The sequence below is a fragment of the Bos javanicus genome, chromosome 3 (genome assembly GCF_032452875.1).
Source record: "Bos javanicus breed banteng chromosome 3, ARS-OSU_banteng_1.0, whole genome shotgun sequence".
In the NCBI taxonomy this organism is placed as follows: Eukaryota; Metazoa; Chordata; class Mammalia; order Artiodactyla; family Bovidae; genus Bos; species Bos javanicus.
Window position 1 is genome coordinate 89,452,544 of NC_083870.1, and position 20,254 is coordinate 89,472,797.

The 20,254-nt window shown below is 44.6% G+C and overlaps 1 protein-coding gene across 1 annotated transcript in view; it reads right to left on the bottom strand.

The window, feature by feature from the left end:
* Positions 1-6,788: 6,788 nt before the first annotated feature.
* C8A (complement C8 alpha chain) overlaps positions 6,789-20,254 on the bottom strand; it is a 72,056-nt gene continuing 58,590 nt past the window's right edge. Inside the window, exons 8-11 of the mRNA XM_061411806.1 lie at positions 16,867-16,998; positions 15,585-15,742; positions 11,253-11,475; positions 6,789-7,295 (exon numbers count right to left, since the gene is read on the bottom strand). Of these exons, the coding sequence (XP_061267790.1) occupies positions 7,144-7,295; positions 11,253-11,475; positions 15,585-15,742; positions 16,867-16,998 (665 nt within the window). The 3' untranslated portion in view covers positions 6,789-7,143. The remainder of the gene's footprint in view (positions 7,296-11,252; positions 11,476-15,584; positions 15,743-16,866; positions 16,999-20,254) is intronic.

Here is a 20,254-nt window from a genome sequence, read left to right on the forward strand (position 1 = left end):
GTGCCTTGTTTGCACATCTAGACAATGGGGATAGTCACAGCAACGTCCTCCTAGGGTTCAGGAGGATGTGAATTAACCATACTCAGGAGAGTACCTGGGACAGTCAGTGCTCCATAGTATCCTTGACATCCCTGCTTCTGGGGATTTTCAAAACATCAGCAAGAACTATGGTTTATATGTTTGGTTTTTTTTAAAAGTCATTTCAGACTGCTTTAAACTGGTTTAGTACATTTCGGTACTAAACCCACTGTAACACACAAGAACAAGAAAGACATAAAATAGCTTAGCTCCTAGAAGATATCTTAATAAAGGACATGGAAGGCTTTTATATCCCAAGCTCTGGGTTATTAAGGGAAAATGTAACAGCATAATAACTAATATTTGCAGAGGGCATTACCAGTTACAAAGAACTTTCACATACCTAATCCAGCTTAATCCTCTCAATGCCTGCAAGAGGAAGGATTTATTATCTGCTTTTGACAGGTGATGAGACAGAGCCTCGGAGAGTCTGAGTGATTTGCCCAAGACCACACAGCTTGAAAGTGGTGGAACTGCCTCAGTCCATGGGTGGCTGCCGCAGGGCTCCCCAACTTGCTGCTGGTCCAGTTTCATTGTAGGGTGGGTGCCTACCCGCCTGCCCGCTTTCAAAGAAGAGATAGAGAGGCCCCTGGTCTGGCATTCCTCCACTAGAGAAGCAGAGTCATTTATTAATAGAAGACTTTGGGGCAGACAGACAGAGGCGTCAGACACCACACCACCATTTCCTAGCTGAGAAGCCTAGATGATTCCCTTATCCCCTCTGAGCCTGTGTCTTCATCAGAATATAGGGTCAGTAATCCCCACAGCACAAGCATGAGGTTTGAATAACATGGCACATGCAAAGGGACTGCTCTCATCCAAGAGTGCTTGGTCCACAGCGATGCTCAACTGCCTTCCCCTGCTTGGTTGTGAAACCAACCCTGCCTGACATCTGTTCATTAGCACTCTGCCTAGCGGCTCTCCCTGGTTGAGCGTGGAGATTGCATTTTACAGAATGGAAGAGGAGAGGAAATGGGACTTGCTTTTACAGCAGGGAATTCTTGGAGGACTGTCAAAGGAAAGCAAGTGGCTGGTCTGACATTCACCTCTGTGCAGGAGGCTGCATCGGAGCCTGGACACTCCCATTATTGGAGGCTGCGGCCCGCAGTTATCTCGTGTCTACACCTTGTAACCCCAGGTGCTCCTTCATCCATCACTAGCCATTGTCTGGTACCCATTCCTTCTTCCTCCACCACCTCCCGCCAAAGGGGCCTCCTTGTTAATAAGCCAGTTTGTTCAGATCCTGAAAACTATCTGATTCTGGTCCCTTTTATCCCAAACACCATCCATCCATCAACTGCCTGCTCCACATGCTTGGTTAGGAAAATGGGAATGGTCGGGGGAGAGAGACAAATAATAGATAAAACGTCTTAGCTGCTATCTCTAAAGAAATAGAATGGATAAATAGATCCATCAGACATGTATCATGCCATTGGACAGCAAAGTCCATTTGTGAAAAACAGGATGGGAGGATTTATCTCACATTTTAAGCTGTTAATATAGGAGGGAAACATATTTTCCTTTATCTCTCCCAGAGGAGGGGGGAGTCCCTAAGCTACAAATGCATAATTTTTAATTCAGCTTGATGGTTTTCCCTTCACTAAGGTGGAAAAGGTGAGGGTCTCTCTTAAATGTCTGGTGTGGGCTTCCCTCTGACGTGCCAGGAAGGATGTAGGACCTCAGAGCACTATGAAAACATCTTCCACAGGGTTGTCTCTCACCAGTTCCTACATGCTATGTGCAGAGGCTGTTTCAGAGCCTTTGCCTCTAGCACGGAGGGACCAGAGGGAGAACAGCATCCCAGTTTTTACTTGGAAGCTCCTAGGTGTTCAAGAGCTATGCTAGATACTGGGGCTTCACAAGTAAACCGCAGTCCCCATCTGCCCTGCAAGCTGTCACTGTGTAACTTGGCTACAGTGATGGGGTATGGAAAGTTCTGGAATCCAGAGCGATGTGAGGGAGTAGGATCTGATGAAGTGTAGGGGAGCAGAAGAGGTCAGAGTTGGCTTTCTGGGTAAATGGACAGCTAATTCTTAGCCTGCAGAGTGCTGGTTAAGAGTTGGGAGAAGGTGGGGGCCAGTAGGCAGCAGTGCTTCTCAGGCAGTATGTACAAAAACCTGGAGGGGACACAAAGCCTATAAAGGGGATTAAACTGGAAATATTAGGTTGGCCAAAAAGTTTGTTCAGCATTTTCCATAAGCTCTTATGGAGAAAACTAAACAAACTTTTTGGCCAATTCAGTAGTTCATTCAGACAACAAATATTTATTTAGTCCACTCCTAAGGAGAAATAATATTCTAGATACTGGGGATCCAGCCATGAAAAAGCTTTCATATTAATGAGGGGAGGCACACCAAAAAAATATCTATAATCTCAGGTAGTGATGAATGCCATACGAGAAAAAATAAAAGAGGGTAACGTATTTAGAGGGGAATTATTTGAGCAGAGAGGGGAGTGGATCAAGAGTGAGTCGTGGATGAACTCCTTTAGAGGATGAGCATTTCAGGTGCAGGAGAAAGCAAGTGCAAAGGTCCTGAGGCCTGAGAGAGCCAGACATGTATGAGGAACAGCAAAAAGGCTCCCATGACTGGAACAGCAGGACTGTGGAAAGAGTGAGTGGAAGGAAATGACATCAGAGAGTGGTGAGGGCTCAGCATTCAGGGCTTTGTTGTCCTGTTAGGGACAACAGATTTTTTAGTCTATTGGCTCACAAAGTCTGCAAAGGGAGAAAAGATGGCGTGACCCATGGCGTCAGACCAGAGAAAACCTTGTGAATCTAGCTTTAGATTCTTACGCTTCAATATGATGTCTATGGAGTGTTGAAGCTCTAGGACCTCTCAAGGAGGGCAGGGTCATGACTGGAAAGTGGCCCTCTGTGGAAATCTCCCTGGGACCACAAGCTGCTGCCCTCAGGAAAGGCCCCGTGACCAAACCAAAATGTCAAACTCAGCTCTTCCCAGCCTGAGGAGGACCAGTGACCACCCCCAGGAGCTGAGCAGTAACTATTTTCCACCCCCCTCATGAAATTGGCCACCTCTCAGCTCTGCACACACTATTTCCTCCGAGGTGTCCAACCCCTTCTTCACCTTTTTTTGCTTTTCTAGTGTTAGTCGCTCAATTGTGTCTGACTCTTTGTGACCCCATGGACTGTAGCCCACCAAGCTTCTCTGTCCGTGGAATTCTCCAGGCAAGAATACTGGAGTGGGTTGCCATTCCCATCTCCAGGGCATCTTCCTGACTCAGGGATCAAACCTGGGTCTCCTTCATTGCAAGCAGATTCTTTACCGACTGGGTCAACTCCCACACACTTCTTAGCTTCTGCTCGCCATCGTCTCCTGTCCTATTCAGGCTGTCTTACTGCTCCCCAGGTTGGGCTTTCTGCTGATTTGGGACCTGAGGCCCCGTTCACAGGCCTCCTCCATCAGACCAGATGTTCTTCCAGTGCTGGACCTGTGTCTGATTCATTTCTGTTCCCCAGCACCCAGCCTAGGGCCTGGTACAGGGGTCCCTAGAGTGCTCGCCCATATCCCAAGCAAGGGGGTAGCCTCCCCGATTTTCTTTACAGAGGATAAGCCTCTTTCTGCCAAGCTGAATCACTTGCCCTTCCTCAAACAGCGCCCGGCGGCTTCCTCTACTGTCTCTCATTTCTGCACCGTGGTTTTTGAAGCCTCCCCTTTCTCTCTGTCCATTTTCTTCACCCTAAAGGCATCTAGTTCAGAAGAGATTCATTGAGTGCTGAACTCTTTAGATCTTCCTCTATCTCAAAGCAGAAAAAAAGAAAAAAGCCTCTCCTTATTGCTTTTCATTCTGTCATTAATTTACTTTTCAAAAGACACCTTGTCAAGCTGAAGATTATATCTTTAAACCGTGTTTTTACATCCACTACCTATAAAACTGTAGATTATAGATCTTCTGAAAAGACCTGAGGGAGAATACATTTGACGGGTTTTATGCCTTTTGCGTGATGAGAGCCAGACACTCTTGGAGAGGGAGAGATGCTGATCTGGTGAAGGGTGGCTGCTGCTGCTGCTGAAACTGCTGCTGCTGGTGCTGTATTTTCATTTCTAAAGATGCTGGGGATTCAGCATCCTCGGAGGAGCAGGGCAGACACTGGCCTTGCTTCTGTGGTTCAGACGACAGGAAGATGGCATTGCTCAGCTGGTCGTTTTGGCTCGCAGGTGAGCCAGGCAATTGTTTAATCCCAGTGTTCTCGTCTTGTGTCTAAAAGACTACACTTGCTAATGAGCTCCCTGGCCTCTGTTTCTCCTCTCTCCCCTGCACCCCACACGCCACATCCCTCCACTGGTGGGGAGCCCAGAGCAAAGGTTGGGGAGCGCATGCTTGATGGACTGCGTTCACACCCTCGCCAGCCTGTCGGCTCTGTGACCCGCCAGGTGCAGCCTCACTGAGATGCAGTTTCATTAGCTGTAAAGTGGGACTCGTAAAACACACCTAAGAGGTATTCTTTAAGACCAGATAGAGTACACAGGTAAACCTCACTGCGGGGCCCTTTTGTCACGCGTTTCACAAGCGTGTAATGACTCCTCCACTCTCAGGAACGCTCAGCCTTGACTGCATTGGAATTGCCTGGGAAGCTTTCATTGACTTACTTATTTTTAATTGAAGTGATACTACTTAATTGAAGTATAGTTGATTTACAACATTGCATTACTTTTAAGTGTATAGCAAAGAGATTCAGATATATATATATATATATATATATATATATATATATATATATATACAGATGTTATGTATATATACATAGATATAGATAGATATTTCTTATTGTTGTTTAGCCGCAGAGTTGTGTCTGGCTCTCTTGTGACCCCATGGACTATAGCCCGCTAGGTTCTTCTGTCTGTTGGGAATTGCCCAGGCTAGAATACTGGTTGCCATTTCCTTCTCTGGGGAATCTTCCCGTCCCAGGGATCACAGCCATGTCTCTTATGTCTCCTGCTTTGGCAAGTGGGTTCTTTACCACTAGCGCCACCTGGGAAGCCCCCAATAAATAACAAATGGAAATTACTTATGATAAATTTAAAAAGTAGGAAGTAAGTTAATGACAGGATGAGAAGCAATATGAGTCTTTTTTTTTTTCCTTTCAGATCAATCTAGAACACAGAAATAAACTTCTAAACTATAAGCTTTAGTTCATAATAGTAACAGTAAGAATGACGCTAATAATGTCACATATGACTGGCATTGTGCCAAGTGTTTTATATAACTTAATTTATTCCCCGCTCCCCATTCCAACACATACGCACCCACACACACCCCTAATACACTTTCTCTGGTTCAAACTTTCTCACATGCTGTATTTCTGTCTTAAAGTTCTTCTCCCTTTCTACCTAGTTCAAAAATCCCTCAAGGTCTAGGTCAAGCCCCATTCCGTATATTTAATATACACAAGGAAAGGCAAATCTCTCTTTCACCTGTCTCCTTTGATACTTATTTTATGTGCCATATATTTTGGCATTAATTCAGCAGTTAACTTCCTGTGACCCTAACTTCTGATTTTTTTTATATATATGAATGGTTGAGGGGGCTCCCCAAGTGGTGCTAATGGTAATAGAACCTGCCTGCCAATGTAGGAGACATAAGAGACACAAGTTCAATCCCTGGGTTGGGGAGATCCCCTGGAGGAGGGCTTGGCAACCTGCTCTAGTATTCTTGCCTGGAGAATCCCATGGGCTGCGGAGCCTGCCAGTCTACAGTCCATAGGGTCGCAAAGCAGTGGACATGACTGAAGTGACTTAGCATGTATGATTGAGAATTCTGGAAGGATAGGGAGACATATACATGTGTGTGTGTGTGTGTGTGTGTGTGAATACACAGTTTTTGTACCAACTGGGAGGGCAGGTTTTACCCTCAAGGAGCTCACAATCTTTGGGTCAACAGAAAACTCAATGCAACACCCATGTTCACTCTTTGAGGACTGATTGGAATACCGTGGGAACAGTGAGGCAGCCTCATATGACTGGCTCTTCCACAGGTGGGCAAAGTCACAGCACAGGGAAAATCACTCAGTCCCATCTGACTCTGTGACCCCACGGACTATGCAATCCATGGAATTCTCCAGGCCAGAATACTGGAGTGGGGAGCCGTTCCCTTCTCTGGGGGATCTTCCCGACCCAGGGATCGAACCCAGGCCTCCTGCATTGCAGGCAGATTCTTTACCAGCTGAAACCGAAGGGAAGCCTGAGGTGTCTGGCAGATGCATGGATTTCACACTTCCCTCTGGGAGTGGAGGAGAGACCACATTTCTGAAGTGACTCTTCGTTCAGTCCCTCCCTTCACCCACAGATGCTTGTTAATTCCCTCTGATTCAAGGCACAGCCCTGACCTCTGGGGATGCAGTGCTGAACGAGACAAAGCTGATCCCTGCCTTCCAGAATACCATCCATGGGGAGAGAGGTCAAAAATAGTCACAGGAAATGTGGGATCCAGTATATAATTACTAATTGTGAAAAAGACAATGAAAGAAAAGACTAGAGTGCTATGAGAAAATAAATGGGAGAAAGGTGATATTTGTGGTAAGAACTCAAGCAAACACGAGAGATTAATTGAAGGAATACAAGAATATGTTGAGTCCCAGTGAAGGAAAATTGAAGGAACTTGAATCAGTCTTTAATTTTTCTGTTTGTTTCAGTTATCTTGCTAACTAATAATGGTTCTCCAAATGAACAAATGTTATCAAAGAACTGAGATCATTCTCATGGTACTTTGTTTTATTGGTAATTGATGGTTTCAAAAGTATCTACCTGCCTTGTCCCTCCACCATCCTAAAAGTTCCTCTAAGACATGGATGGAGAAAGTTCCTTTTCTTTTTGGATGATCCAAAGTTCCATGAGCGGCTAACCCTCTAATTACCTCTCAACACCCAGTTTTGACTGAGTTATGTGGGTGATATAACTGTTGGTTGTTGGTGGTGCAGTCTGGTCCAGAACAAAGAAAAAGTCCATGCTGATGGGTATCTTCTGTCAGCTGAGTGAGGTCTGTATCCATTGGTCAGCACAAGCAGTGACATCCCCTGTCCCCGCTCCAGCCTGTGCCCGGAGGCACTCAGCACGCCTGGGTCTGCACCCTGTGGCCTGGACACGAGGCACCTCCATTCTGGGGTGCGGGATTGTTACACTCTCTCCTCCTCTCCTGGGTGCCCGATCTGCAAGCAGACCAGGAGCTCCAGCAGCTCCAACGACCATCCGCCTTAGCTCCTGCATGGATGATTTCCCGGGGAACAAGGTTAGCATACCAGCAGCAGCTTGGATAGTGAAGAGTGAAGCCCATCCCACCGCCCTAGAGTGGTCTATAAGCTCTCCTTGGGGAAATGCCTGGGTGTAGCCAACCAAGACCTCTGTGCTTGCTGCCTCACACTTAATTTGAAACTCTGAGTGGAGTGAGAAGAGGCCACTGGGAGCCCATCTCGTGAAATTGGAACCTGCAGTTCCATGGAAGATGGATGGCAGAGAGAGGCATGGAGGCGTGTGCCTCTGAAGAATGACTCCAAGCCAGTGAAGTGTGTGCAGAGAGGGAGCTCATCCCACCTAGAGCTTCACAGACAAAGGCCAGCCAGACATCCCTAGGGAAAGGATTAGTGGGCTTTTAAATGAGGGTTCAAAAACCAACCCCCTCGGTCTCTGATGGAGCCTCAGTGGTTGATAGATTCTCTGCACAGAGTATCAGAACCCGTGTGCTGAACACGCACTGTCTCTGGAAACCCAGCTTACACAATCCCTCTAGCCCGGGACTGCTGCCTTCTGCTGTCTGTATGCCTCTGGACCAGCCCATCTCCTCACTTAGCCTGAGTTTTCACCTCTGTAAAGGAAAAGGATGGATTCATCCAGTGGGGTTTTTCCATCGTAACTTTTTTCATTTCTGTTGTTGTTGTTTTTTTTTTTGCCTTAAATGAAATCTTGGATGGGACCTGACATGGAAGTCAGATGAAAGTGAAGCTGTCCTATTTGAAGCTGGGGTGTCTATTAGGTTTCCCTGCTCCCCTGGGGCAGCCCCTAGGAGACCCCAGCCTTCGTCAGATCCCAGTGTGAATATCATTGGGTTAGATTATCTTCAAGTCCCTTCCAGCTCTGTAATTATACTCCCTGGTGGGGCAGCCACAGCAGGGTTCTCTATTCCTCTCACCTCTGTGGCTTGGTTCCTACAGGCAAAGATTTGCTGGGAAAATCCCTTGGGCCCTCCATTAGTGGATATCCATGGTGGCTGATTCCCCAGCCTTAGATTTCCTTGCCAGATTGATCTCTGTCTGGCTGAAAGTTCAGTCTGATAGCCTCATGGCCACCCGAGGTCCATACCCTGCTTAGAACAAGGTTAATGGAACCCCCATGAGCTGAATGCAACTGACTGAATGTAATCTTATAGGGAAAACAGGGCTGTGAGGAAGACCCAGCGCCCTGTGCCCTGCCACCCCTTAGATCAATGTTATCATGCCCCATTTTCCAGTGCCCACCATGGATCATGTGACTCAGCATGGTTACCACCAAGCCCAGCACTGGATCACTGGCGAGGCATCTCTGGGTAGTCCACACCCTCTGTTTCCTTTGCACTATGCTGTGTGGACAGGAATCCAAACACGTCCCTGGCTCTAGGGGCCCTTGACATGCTCTGATTCTAATCATCCAGATAGAGCCGACATCTGTTCTTTTAAACCAGGTCACCTTATAACCAGCACTTGGACCATATCCTCCCTGTCCACTCCCCAGAGTGATAGTCAGTGCACTCATCTCAGACTCTCTGCCCTCATTCCCTACATGCCCTGATTCTTAGGACAGTAGTCCCCAGCCTTTTTGGCACAGGGACCAGTTTCACAGAAGATAGTTATACCATAGACCGGGGGGGCAGGGGAGATGGTTGCAGGATGATCCGAGTGCACTGCGTTTATTGTACACTTTTATTTCTAATCTAATGCCACCTACAGGTGCGTAGCCCAAAGGTTGGGGACCCCTGTCTTAGAATGTAAATTAATAGAATGTAACAGTTAAGAGTCCGGGTCCTAACATCAGATCACCTGGGTCCAAATGCTAGCTCTGACTCTCCCCAAATAGATGACCCAGCAAATTATTTCACCTTCCTTCTGCCCCCCCGTCCTCATCTGTGAACTGGGGTGATAAGGCATCACTGACTCAATGGCTATGAATTTGAGCAAGCTCCAGGAGATAGTGAAGGACAGGGAAGCCTGGCGTGCTGCCGTCCCTGGAGTCGCAGAGATTCAGACAGAATTTAGCAACTGAACAGCGACAACATCACATTCTTGGGGGGATAAAGGAGTTCATGCACATGAAGTGTTGCAGTAGTGCCTGGTGCAGGATTTGTAATTCTTTCTGTTCACTGACCTTTGGTTCCTCTGGAAAGTTGCCTGGCCAATGAGGCAAATGGGGGCTAAAACGCAGTCCAAACTCTGCTTGAAAAGTTAAGAGATCCCTGGGCCTTGGAGCTGGGCAGTATCAACCCTGCACGATTTTCTGTGTATCTCCCAACTTACACACCTAACAGGCAGTTTCTTTTTTTCCAGTTCCCATGAGGAAACTGTACCAGGCTTGGCCCATGTAATTGTTCTGCTTGGGTTTTGTTCTCTGCATCTTCCTTCATAAGGACTCTGGAATTGACTCACATCTTGGCTTACCCCTCTTGGAATTCTTCCTACAGGATTATCAGGCAGCTTGTTGGGACCCCATTTATATTCCCTTTAGCCCACAAAGGAGGGATTTAGATGAAGCTCCAACTCAGGACAGATCTTCTACCAGTAGAGTTCTCTCTTCTTTTTTCTTACTTGAACTGAGTTTGCCACACAAATTGGCTAGTTTAATTCTCAGCCCAACCTGTGATGCAGGTACCAGCATCATCCCCACTTTACAGGAGACGCCTACCCAACATGAAAATTAGCACCACTGGGATGTGAAGGCCTATTTGACACCATAGCTGTGCTATCTTGCCTCCCATTTAGAACAACCCTCCCATCGATAAAATTGTTACCCATCCATCAGCTCACTCTAAAACCAGGCTCCTATCCCATCTACCCTGTGTCTCAATCATTTGTTTTATAGATAACCTTAGACCCTTCTGGAATTATTTTTCTTTATGCTTTCATCATTGCAGTTGTCAAATGAGACTGATTTATACATTGATTTGGTAGCCCATATTTTTGCCATCATTCTGTGTACAAGTATACATGGAAAAATTGGAAGCTTATGGATTCAAACATGCATAGAGATTCTTGAAGCTCAAATGGAAACATAGATGAGAAAGATGGGTCCCAGAAAGAAGAAATGATTATCAGCATATCAGTAAGTTAGTGAAACAGCTGAGATTCACACGCAGGTCTCTAGACTTCATCTTTAAGGGACTTGGACCCTTATTTGAGAAACTTCTTTTCTGATGCAATTGCTTTGTGTTGCAGCTTAATAGGTTTAACTTTGCAACCTTAAGCATTACATTACTTGCCCCAAGCTTGTGTTTAGTCATGACAATTTATCCCTTGTAGTGGATTGAATAATGTCCCTCAAAAGATAGGCTGATGTTCAACCCCATTACCTGCAAATGTTACCGTATTTGGATATAGGGTCTTTGAAGATAAAATCAAGTTAATATGATGTCATGTTGAATTAGGGGAGGTCCTAGTCCAATGACTAGTGTTTCTATACGAAAACAGAGATGTAGCATGGAGACCACCACGTGAAGACAGAGGCAAAGACTGGAATGGTGTAGCTACAAGCCAAGAATGCTTAGTGTTGCTGACAAGTGCCTGAGGCTAGGAGAAAGAAGAGATTCCCTTGTGGAGCCTTCACAAGAAAGCAGCCTGGCCAGTACACCCAGAATGGGATTTCTAATTTCTAGAAGTCTGAGTTAATAAATTTCCATTGCTATAAGCCACCCAGTTTTTGATACTTTGTTGTGGCAGCCTTCGGAAATGAATACAACCCTCCAGAAATTAGCCCCGTTGTCCATATGCGTCTCAGTCTAAAACTGTTCTCATCTGAGAGAGGGTCCCGATGGCAGGAAGAGAGCATAAGAACAGGTAAACGCAGGGGTCAGTCATAGAGCTCAGAATGTGGGTTCCTAGAGCAGGGCAAGAGGGCACAGAGCAGAGAGGCTGGGAACCCCAAGAACCCTCTGAGCTGGAGTAGGCTAGAAGCTGAGTGAGGATGCGCAGACCTTACCCTCTGACTGCATTTGCTCACAGGCAAGGCCCTGGCGACCCACGGGGCACTGACACTTGCAGCTGGTACCCTCAAGGATGGGCTCCCCATTGTTGAAGCAGGGCCCACAGCGGCAGGCGTTGAATTCCATCAGGTACTTGTCCAGGGCCCGCCGCAGGTTCTGGCGCTTGGTCTCCAGGGACCCCAGGTTCGTGTGCTGCAGTATCTCATGGATTGGCTTCATCTGTGGGCACAGAAAGAACAGAGGGCTGCACCCTCGGCTCTGTACAGCTTCCCAGAGCCCAAGAACTGGTCATCAAGCCTCGGGAAGGCCTGCTGCATGCCAGACACAGAGCCAGATTATCCTGCTGCATTAGATCCAAGCAGCCACTCTGTAAAGCGGGTATTAGGTTTCCCAGGCCATGGATAAAAAAGCAGAGTCTAAGAGTGTTTGAGTGACCAGCTCAGGACCACACACAATGGACCATGCTGAACATGGAGCTACATAACTTTGAAACCTGTGGTCCCCAGATCCCAGAGGAAGACAAGAACCCAAAAGCTATCTGTGCCAACTCATCCGCCCCCTCCAGCATTCTTAGGAGGCAGGAAGAGTATAAAGTACTTATATGTCTATGTGTATGTTTTACTGTCACCCTTCAATGCAGGGATTAATAAAATTCTTGACAGGCAGTTGTGTTGCCACTGCTGAGCACAACCCCTAATGGTGTGAGTGTGGGGTTTGCCTGTGTGTATGCTGGGGTGGTTTTATATTTGCAGCAGCCCATTCTAGGCAGGAATGTAGTCCAGGGTTTCTCAGCCTCAGCACTATTGCATCTCCAGCTGAATAATTCTTTATTGGCAGGGCCGGGCCAGCCTGTGCATTGTATGATCATTAGCAGCATTGCTGGCATTTACCCACCAGATGCCAATAGCATCTTCTAGCCATGAAAACCAAAACTGTTTTCTGATATTGCTAGATATCCCCTAGTGGGGAAAGGGTGGTCAACCCCTGCTTGGAAAGTCATAGATAGAACAGAGAGCATTGAATCTGGGGCTAGAAAATCTGGCTTCAAATCCCAGCTCTGCTTCTAGCTGTGTGATCGCTGTCCCATTACACATGAGCCTTCCTTCCTCATCTGTAAAGTGAGAACAATAGTCCTGCACTCCTGATTTATCAAGAGGATTAAAGTTGAAAGACAGGGAAGGGCTGTCACACAGTCACAGCTAAATGAATGCTGCTCGCTTCTCAGCTGTGTGGCCCAGAGCTGCCCCTCCTAAGCCTGAGCCCCATTATCTATAAAATGGGAATAATAACCTACTTAAAATTCACATGAGGATCTAAGGAAATAATGAATGTGAGATACCATTGCAAAGAGGAAGAACAGTATAAAGTAAAGCACCATTTTTATTAGTTAGATGTGATGATAGCAAAAAAAACCACATTTTTTTAAACTGTATGTATATATGGTCATCTTCAATATGCTTATAACACTATTTTTTAAACACAGAAACATAAAATAAAAACTCTTTCCCAGATGTCTCATTTTACAGGAGAGGAACCTGAGGAACTGAGAGAGGAAGGATTTGCCAAGGTCACAGAGCCATTCTGAGATGGGACCAAACCCCACTGGAGCAAACTTACTTCTCAAGAATCAGAGGTCAGTGAGGGCACTCGCCATGCTTTGAGTGGGTTCCTGGAAATGTGTACAGAAAGACCCGTGGCAAACAAACCTTGTCCTGTGACCAGGGGCTGTGGCTGAGGTCACCAGGCTGGTCATGTTGGTATTGGCTGGGCCCCCAGCCAAGGGGAGAACACCATTACTGGAAGTGCAGGGAATTTGGCCCCACTGTTAGGAAATTGGTGCGGAATGGACTGCCCTGGATAAATATGACTCTTAGTTCCAGAGAAAGCCAGGACCATTGGGCAGCTTCCCTTTGACCTTCCGGGGGAGCCCAAAACTCAGATCCTCATCTCTCCTTTCTATTCCCTGAATCCTCAAGAAGAGGGTGTGGAAGGGCTGGTGGGACTTAAAGAGGGAAGAAGATTGGGGAAATGATTCTTAAAATGTTAGAGCTTGAAAGCTATTGGCAACGGTCTCGTTCCCATTTTACAAATGAAAAAAAAAAATCAGAGAAGGAAAGTAGTATGATATAACACACTATAAAATAACAGATAACATATAATAATGTATACCATAACAAGATCATCACATGGCATGATTCCTGTGTTCACTCAGTCTAAGCACCTGCCATAAACAGACACTGCTAAGCTCTGGGAATATGCAAGTGAAAAAGATTCTTTCCACTCTGAGCATCAGGTTCCAAATAACTCTCTAACTGGCCTCCCCTCCATGTCTGTAGTCTGATTGCCTATCTGTCTGTCTGTCTCTAAGCATTTTCCTTTTAAAGCACAGCTTTAGTTGCATCAATCCCCTGCTCTATGACCTGCCAACAGCCTCATGCATCAAATCCAACCTTCCAGGGGTCATCATGGGTTGTGAAGAGATCCTGAGCATTAGAATCAGTCAGTCCTGGCTCCAGTTGGGCTGTGCCATTTTCTAGTTCTGAGATGTGGCCAGCTTCCTTAACCTCCGCAAACCTGCCTCCTCATCTGACTTCACTAAGTACTGATGTCTCTCTCCCTAACCTTGAGATGTAACATTTTACTATCCCCATGTTACACAGCAGAACCCTGAGCCTCAGAAGATGAAGTAACTCATCCAAGGTCACACACACACATCAAAAAGGTGGCTGATCCGTGAGCCAAACTACATCTTTTTTCACTCCAAACCCAAGCTCTCTCTCCCAAAAGACAGTATTGAGTCTTCTCCAAATCATGCACATCAGTCTTCCCCTTGGAAGTTTTGCTCAAAGCAAACAAAGAGCTTACCTCTTGCCCATGAAAGGTGATATATTATTCCTGATATCAATTTTACAGTTTTGCCCAAATCACTAATAACTTGATGATAGCAATTTTCGACCCTATGTGAATTACAGGTGCGTGAAAATGGTCCCTTACTTATTGGAGAAGAAATGAAATCAAGGTTAATCCATCTGACCTCTTTCTTCATAGAAAAGAGGGTGTTGTAATAGATTTTTAGGTTTAACTGTTTGTATATATTTTAAAGAGAAGCAATGTGTCCACACCCGGAATTTTAAATTATATATAGAAAATGAGCAAAGGTCAGGAAAAATGGGCAAGAAAACAATAAAATTTTACTTAAAAGCCCAAAATGCAACTCTCATTTTCTAATGGCTTACATCTTCTTCACCCTAAACTCAAGCTGTCTCTCCCAAAAGACAGTATTAGGTTTTCTTGCATATGAATTAAATAGTGTGATGATACTGGTGGAACAATTCACTTGATTTACAGTTTGAATATAACTTTACTTCCTTTGTGGGATTAGGGATTTAAGGCAAGCTTTCTCAATTTTGGCCCTGTTAGCACCAGCAGCCGGTTTCCTTGCTGTGGGGGCTGCCCTGTGCACTGGGGGGTGTTTAGCAGCCTCCCTGGCTTCTGGCCCCTAGATGCCAATAGCATCTTCTCAGTCGTTACAATCAAAAATGTCTTCAGATATTGCCCAATGTCTCCTGGGGGAGAAAAATTGACCGTAGTGGCTGAGAACCATGGCTTTAAGGAAGGTGCTAGAATAGAGGGAAGAGAGAACTGGACATGAATTCCAAAGGTCTTGGATCCAGGTACTTCCACTTATGGGCTCTGTGGCCCTAAATGAGTCCTCTGATGACTTGGAACCTCAGTTTCCTAATCTTTTCAATGGGGAGAATCCTGTCTGTGCCAGAGGTCATCATGGTGACATCATTTAGAGCAGGGGCAGCAGACTATAGCTTGAAATCACACTAAGCCCACAGCTTGTTTTTGTATGGCCTTTGAGCTAAGAATGACTTTAACATTTTTACAAGATTGGAGAAAAAGAAGAACTTGTATGAAAGAGACTGTATATAGCCTAGAAACCTAAAGTATTTACTGTCTGCTCTTTACAGAAAAAATTTTGCCAACCTCCAACTTAACAGATGTGATTTTTAAAGTCTTTTATGTATAAATGAGAATAGTGCTTTTTTTATAAGGTGGACTACTCCTGAAGAAATTCTAGGATTACCAGTATAACACTAGACCCTAACCAGATAGTAAGCTTGTGACCCCAGCCCTCCTGTGGCCTGCATATAGAGTCACGCATCCCTGTAGCCAGGCTTGGGTAAGGCCACCAGTTCAGCGTGCCGTTACATTTAATCTTGTTTTTTGATGGACTCATAATAAGAAATATAAAATGATCTGGTCTGCTTCACTTTCATTCCTTGTGGACCTAGAGTTTCTTCAGCTGCGAAAAGACTTACCTCAAAATCAATAACAGCAGGATTATACTTTAATGACCTCCCCCAGGAGCGGTACGTAACGAGGCTGCTGTCCTGGGTCAAGCTGCCTCCCCAGCCAGAGCTGCCGCCGCGCACCCGAGAAATGAAGTCTTCCACTCCCATGGCCTTCTCGTTTTCAGCTACCATCGAGAGAATAATCACGTTAGCGCATTTCCTTAGATGCCAGAGGGCCAGTTGGCAAGCTCCACTAAATAAGATTTGGAGCAGAGTTTAAGTGCTCTCCTTAGAGCTGTCTCCTAGTCTTCTACCTTGCTCAGTTAACTAGCAGGACAAGGCAGAAAAGAAGCACCAACACTTGGAAATCGACTCATCCTTTGGATTAGAGCAGGCCCTGGGAAGACAGCTCAGCCCAACATGGAGGAGGGAGAAGATGGAGAAATGGATAATATGGATTTATTCATGTATTCATTTACAGGCCAAATGTTTGCTTGGTGCTTACCATATGCAAAATAGCTTCAGCCAAATACTATAGGTACTAGAATTGATTTCTCAGTAGGGGTTCAGAGAAAGACGTGGTCGGATCTACAGTAGGAGTGGGGAGGTGGTCAGGTAGGAAGTCAGTTACCTAGAAGAATGGGTAAATCTTGGCAGGTAAATGGACGGAGGAGGGAAAGGCGACCGAGTGAAGTATTTGACTTAAGACCCTGAGACGTGAGTAGCCCAGTGCAGTGGAAGTAACTTGAACCTCATCTACTCATCCATCTATTATAAACATCTATTTCAGCATCCTTGCATCTTGTGTGTCTTCCACCTGGAAAAAATGACTCAGTACATGTTGAATGAATGAATACATGAGCATGTACAGTGACCTGTGCAGGAGATGTTATCAAGTATTCTTGCACAATTTTTCTCTAATAACTATTCTTTGAACTTGGACTTGGTAACCACATTTTTATCTCTCAGCAAACTTGTGTCCTCCCTCTGAGCTGTACCTGATGGGACTTAACTTTCCAGATTCTGTCTGCACATGCCTTTCCTCCCAGCTCTTACTCAGATCTTTGTCTGGTGCTTGAAATCTAGGACGTTGTACAAATAGGAAGTCAGGCATTTCTAAGGTGATCTCAGCCCATGTTGGGATTCAAAATAGGGTCACTACAGGTCATTGGTTTGGGGTATACAACAGTTACACACTGCGACCATCGACTGAAATGGAATCAATTGGGAAGGAGAATATATATGCCTCGATTAGGTGTCCAAGGGGGAATCTGGCTTCTTTGGGGGGAAGCCCATTATTAATACTTGCTTAGTTTGCCATCTCCAGATTTTTTACAGGGTCCTAATGATGAACTTCCTTTAATTTGTATCGCCTCTGAATACTCATACTCAATGCCCAAAGAGACTCCAAAGCATTTCTGGATTTCAGCGCTGGTAACACCTGCAACAGGAAGCAGAGAAACACAGAATGCTGAGACACAAAAGACAGTGAATATATACAACTAGCTCATAATAGTAGTTCATGGCTCACCAGCTCACAGTAGTGAAAACTAGCTTCTATTTTAGAGTCTATGAGATCTGGGTTGAAATCCCTGTTCTTTACCTGAGTTTCAGTGTTTTCTTCTCTACGGTCCCAGTGCAAATATTCCTGAAATAAGAAGGACTATGGATTGCACGTGCTAGTTGGTCAAAAGCGCTTGTGCCTTTTCCTTTGCACATTCTCCACGGGGCCTCCTTGAGCAGCTGATTCTGTCTGATCCTTCTCCTTTACCCCTGTGCCTAGTGCAGTGCCTGGTCCATGATTGGCACCAATCTTGCATATGTTGCCCCTTCCTCTCTCCTTTTTCACTGTCATTCTGAAGTCCACACGAGCTCCAATTTAAACACCATTTCTTCTGTGAAGCACTTTTGAATCAGAACACATCCCTCTTTCTTCAGAGATACCCATGTGCTTTGTTCGGGCCTGAATGATCATTTGTGTCCTGATTCTTTTTGCCCAGGTGCTCTTTGCCCCTCAGAGAGGCTAGGTGTTGTCAGAAGATTGATAGATCTCCATGGGGAGGCTGCCTGACCTCTGACCCCAGGAGAACTGTGAGGCCCACATTAGCTGCCTCTGTCTATATCTGAGGAGCTGCTGAGGAATCTGCATTTTGCAAATGAAGAACATAATTCTCAAAGGGAATTTGCCCCAAATCCCACAGCCTGTAGGTGAACAGATTGGGGTTTCCAACCCTTGGTCAACTGGCAAGATAAGGCTAGAAAAGCAGACGGGAGCAAGATATTGACCATTGCTACAAGGTTCAACTTCCTCTGTAGCTAAAGTCTTCTGAAGCCTGTAAACTGGAGTTTGTATTTTCAGCACATCATTGCTTTTCACTGCAACTATAAATAATTATAACTAGTCAGTGTATTATCCTGGCAATCAAAAAGGAAAGATCATTTAGGTTGTAATTCAGTTAAACTAAAGATTAGATTCAATATTTTCAAGGGAGTTTTGGGCAGCAAGTTTACTTGCTGGCATTCCCATGAAACTAAACTCCATGAGGTCAAGCACTGACATCTTATTTACCGCTCTGTCAGTCTGCCATGGAGGAGGATCTCCATAAATACTCTTAGGATAAATGATTGATGAATGAAAATGAATGCCAAGAAATGTTTGGTAACAGCTTCTGATGGAAAGAATCTTAGAAGCCAGGAATCATGAATTCAAATCCCAGTCACTTAGATGAATGGACAAAGAAATCATATAGAATAATTATATACATATTATATAATTAATAATGATCAAATAGTTATATATAATTATAACATATATAATCATTATAATTATAACATATATAATCATTATAATTATATAAATTATAAGTTATATACTTACATATAAATAATGTATGATACATAATTATATGTATTAGTATATATAATATAATTATAATATATATTATATGTAATTATTATATATTAAAAACTGTATACATATGTATATACTCTATATAGCCCATATATATGTGTATATATATGTATGACATATATATATATATATACACACACACCCTATAGATATATCCCATATAAAGAGATCCTACCTTAAAATGTAAAGAAATTTGGGACAATGTGGATGAAACTAGAGGACATTATACTAAATGAAATAAATCTTACACAAAAAGAAAAAAAACTTTACAATCGTACTTATACATGAGCTCTACAAAAGTCACATATATTGAAGCAGAGAGTAGAGTGGTGGTTTCCCAGGACAAGGAGGTGGTTGGCAAAAGGGGAGATTCTGCACGAGGTTGCAGTTGTGTCGGAGAAATAAACCTAGAGAGCTAATATACAGCCTGGCGACTCTAGTTAATAATACTATATTGAAAACTGGAAATTTGCAAAGGGAGTAGATTGCGAGTACTCTTATCATCTTATCACACACACACACACACACACCTGACTATGTGAGGAGAATATGTGTTAATTAGCTTGGCTATAATAATCATTTCATTTTATATATATATATATATATAAAATCATTATACTGTATACTTTAAATATACACACAAAAAATTTTTTTTAAGTGAAACAAAACATATCCCAGTCCCTGACACCCTGTATGAACTTAGAAAAGGTCCCCAATCTCACGGGGTCTCAGTTTCCCATGTATGGAGAGAAGGAGTTAGACTTGCTCATCCCCAGGCCTCTCTTGGCCGAGGCCCTCTGAGCCTCTGTGCGCAGTGGTTTCTGAATAACTCTGAGCTGAGAGTTTCTGGGAGAAGGGATCCTTTAAGCACTAGCACTCAGCACCAAGCAAACGGCTTCTTCTGCCATTTCTGTTCAAGTACTTTTAATTTTTAATGCACTACTAATTGAGGAAGATTTAGCATATTTAATTGTTTTGATTAAAAACTGCTTCAACAGTGATAAACAAAAGTGGATGAAAGGAATTGATGGGCAGAAGCCAGAGTGATTACTTAGGTGAGTGGTGGAGTGCTGCTGAGTGAAGTGACAGGACGGGCTGATTAGTGGGGGCTGGGGGTGCCTGTGCAGTGATTATGCTCACGAAGGGTCTGCTGACAGCTTGCCAGGCACTTCTGGGAGAAGCAAATTCTACAGTAAGGCTTGATTGCGAAGAATTGCCTCCTGAGGACCCTGAAGGAGGGTACCAGCCAGCAAGGGGAGGTCTGCGACTTAAGAACCACACAGCGTGAGGGCTAAAAGTATCCTTAGTCACCTACCTGACATGTCTCATGTTTAGCTGTGACATGCTTGGTTCATAAAGGTTAATTATCTTGCCTAAGACAACATAGTTAAAAAGAACAGTGGAGCTGAGATCCAAACATGTCTGTCGTGCTTAGAAGAATTAGTGGTACTTTCACTAATTCCCGTTATTTCATCAGAATAAAGTCTGCTGAAAATTTTAGTAAGCATCTACTATTACCATCCCAGGCATACTGTATGTTGGACAAGGTAGACACTCTGAGGATAAAACTGATATAAATATGATGCCAATCTGAACAAGTAAGGTCCTGGCCTTGAGAAGCTAGCAGATGTGGGCCATATAGTCAGTGAAGACTCACTTGGATCTGAGAGTTGCTCATTTCGATACACCAGGACTAGAAGAGGAGTCTCTTGCCAGAAGTCATGGGGACTGCAAGTCAGAGCTGTCTAGAGAGCACCCATGGAAAACCAAGACCAGTAAGCTGGGA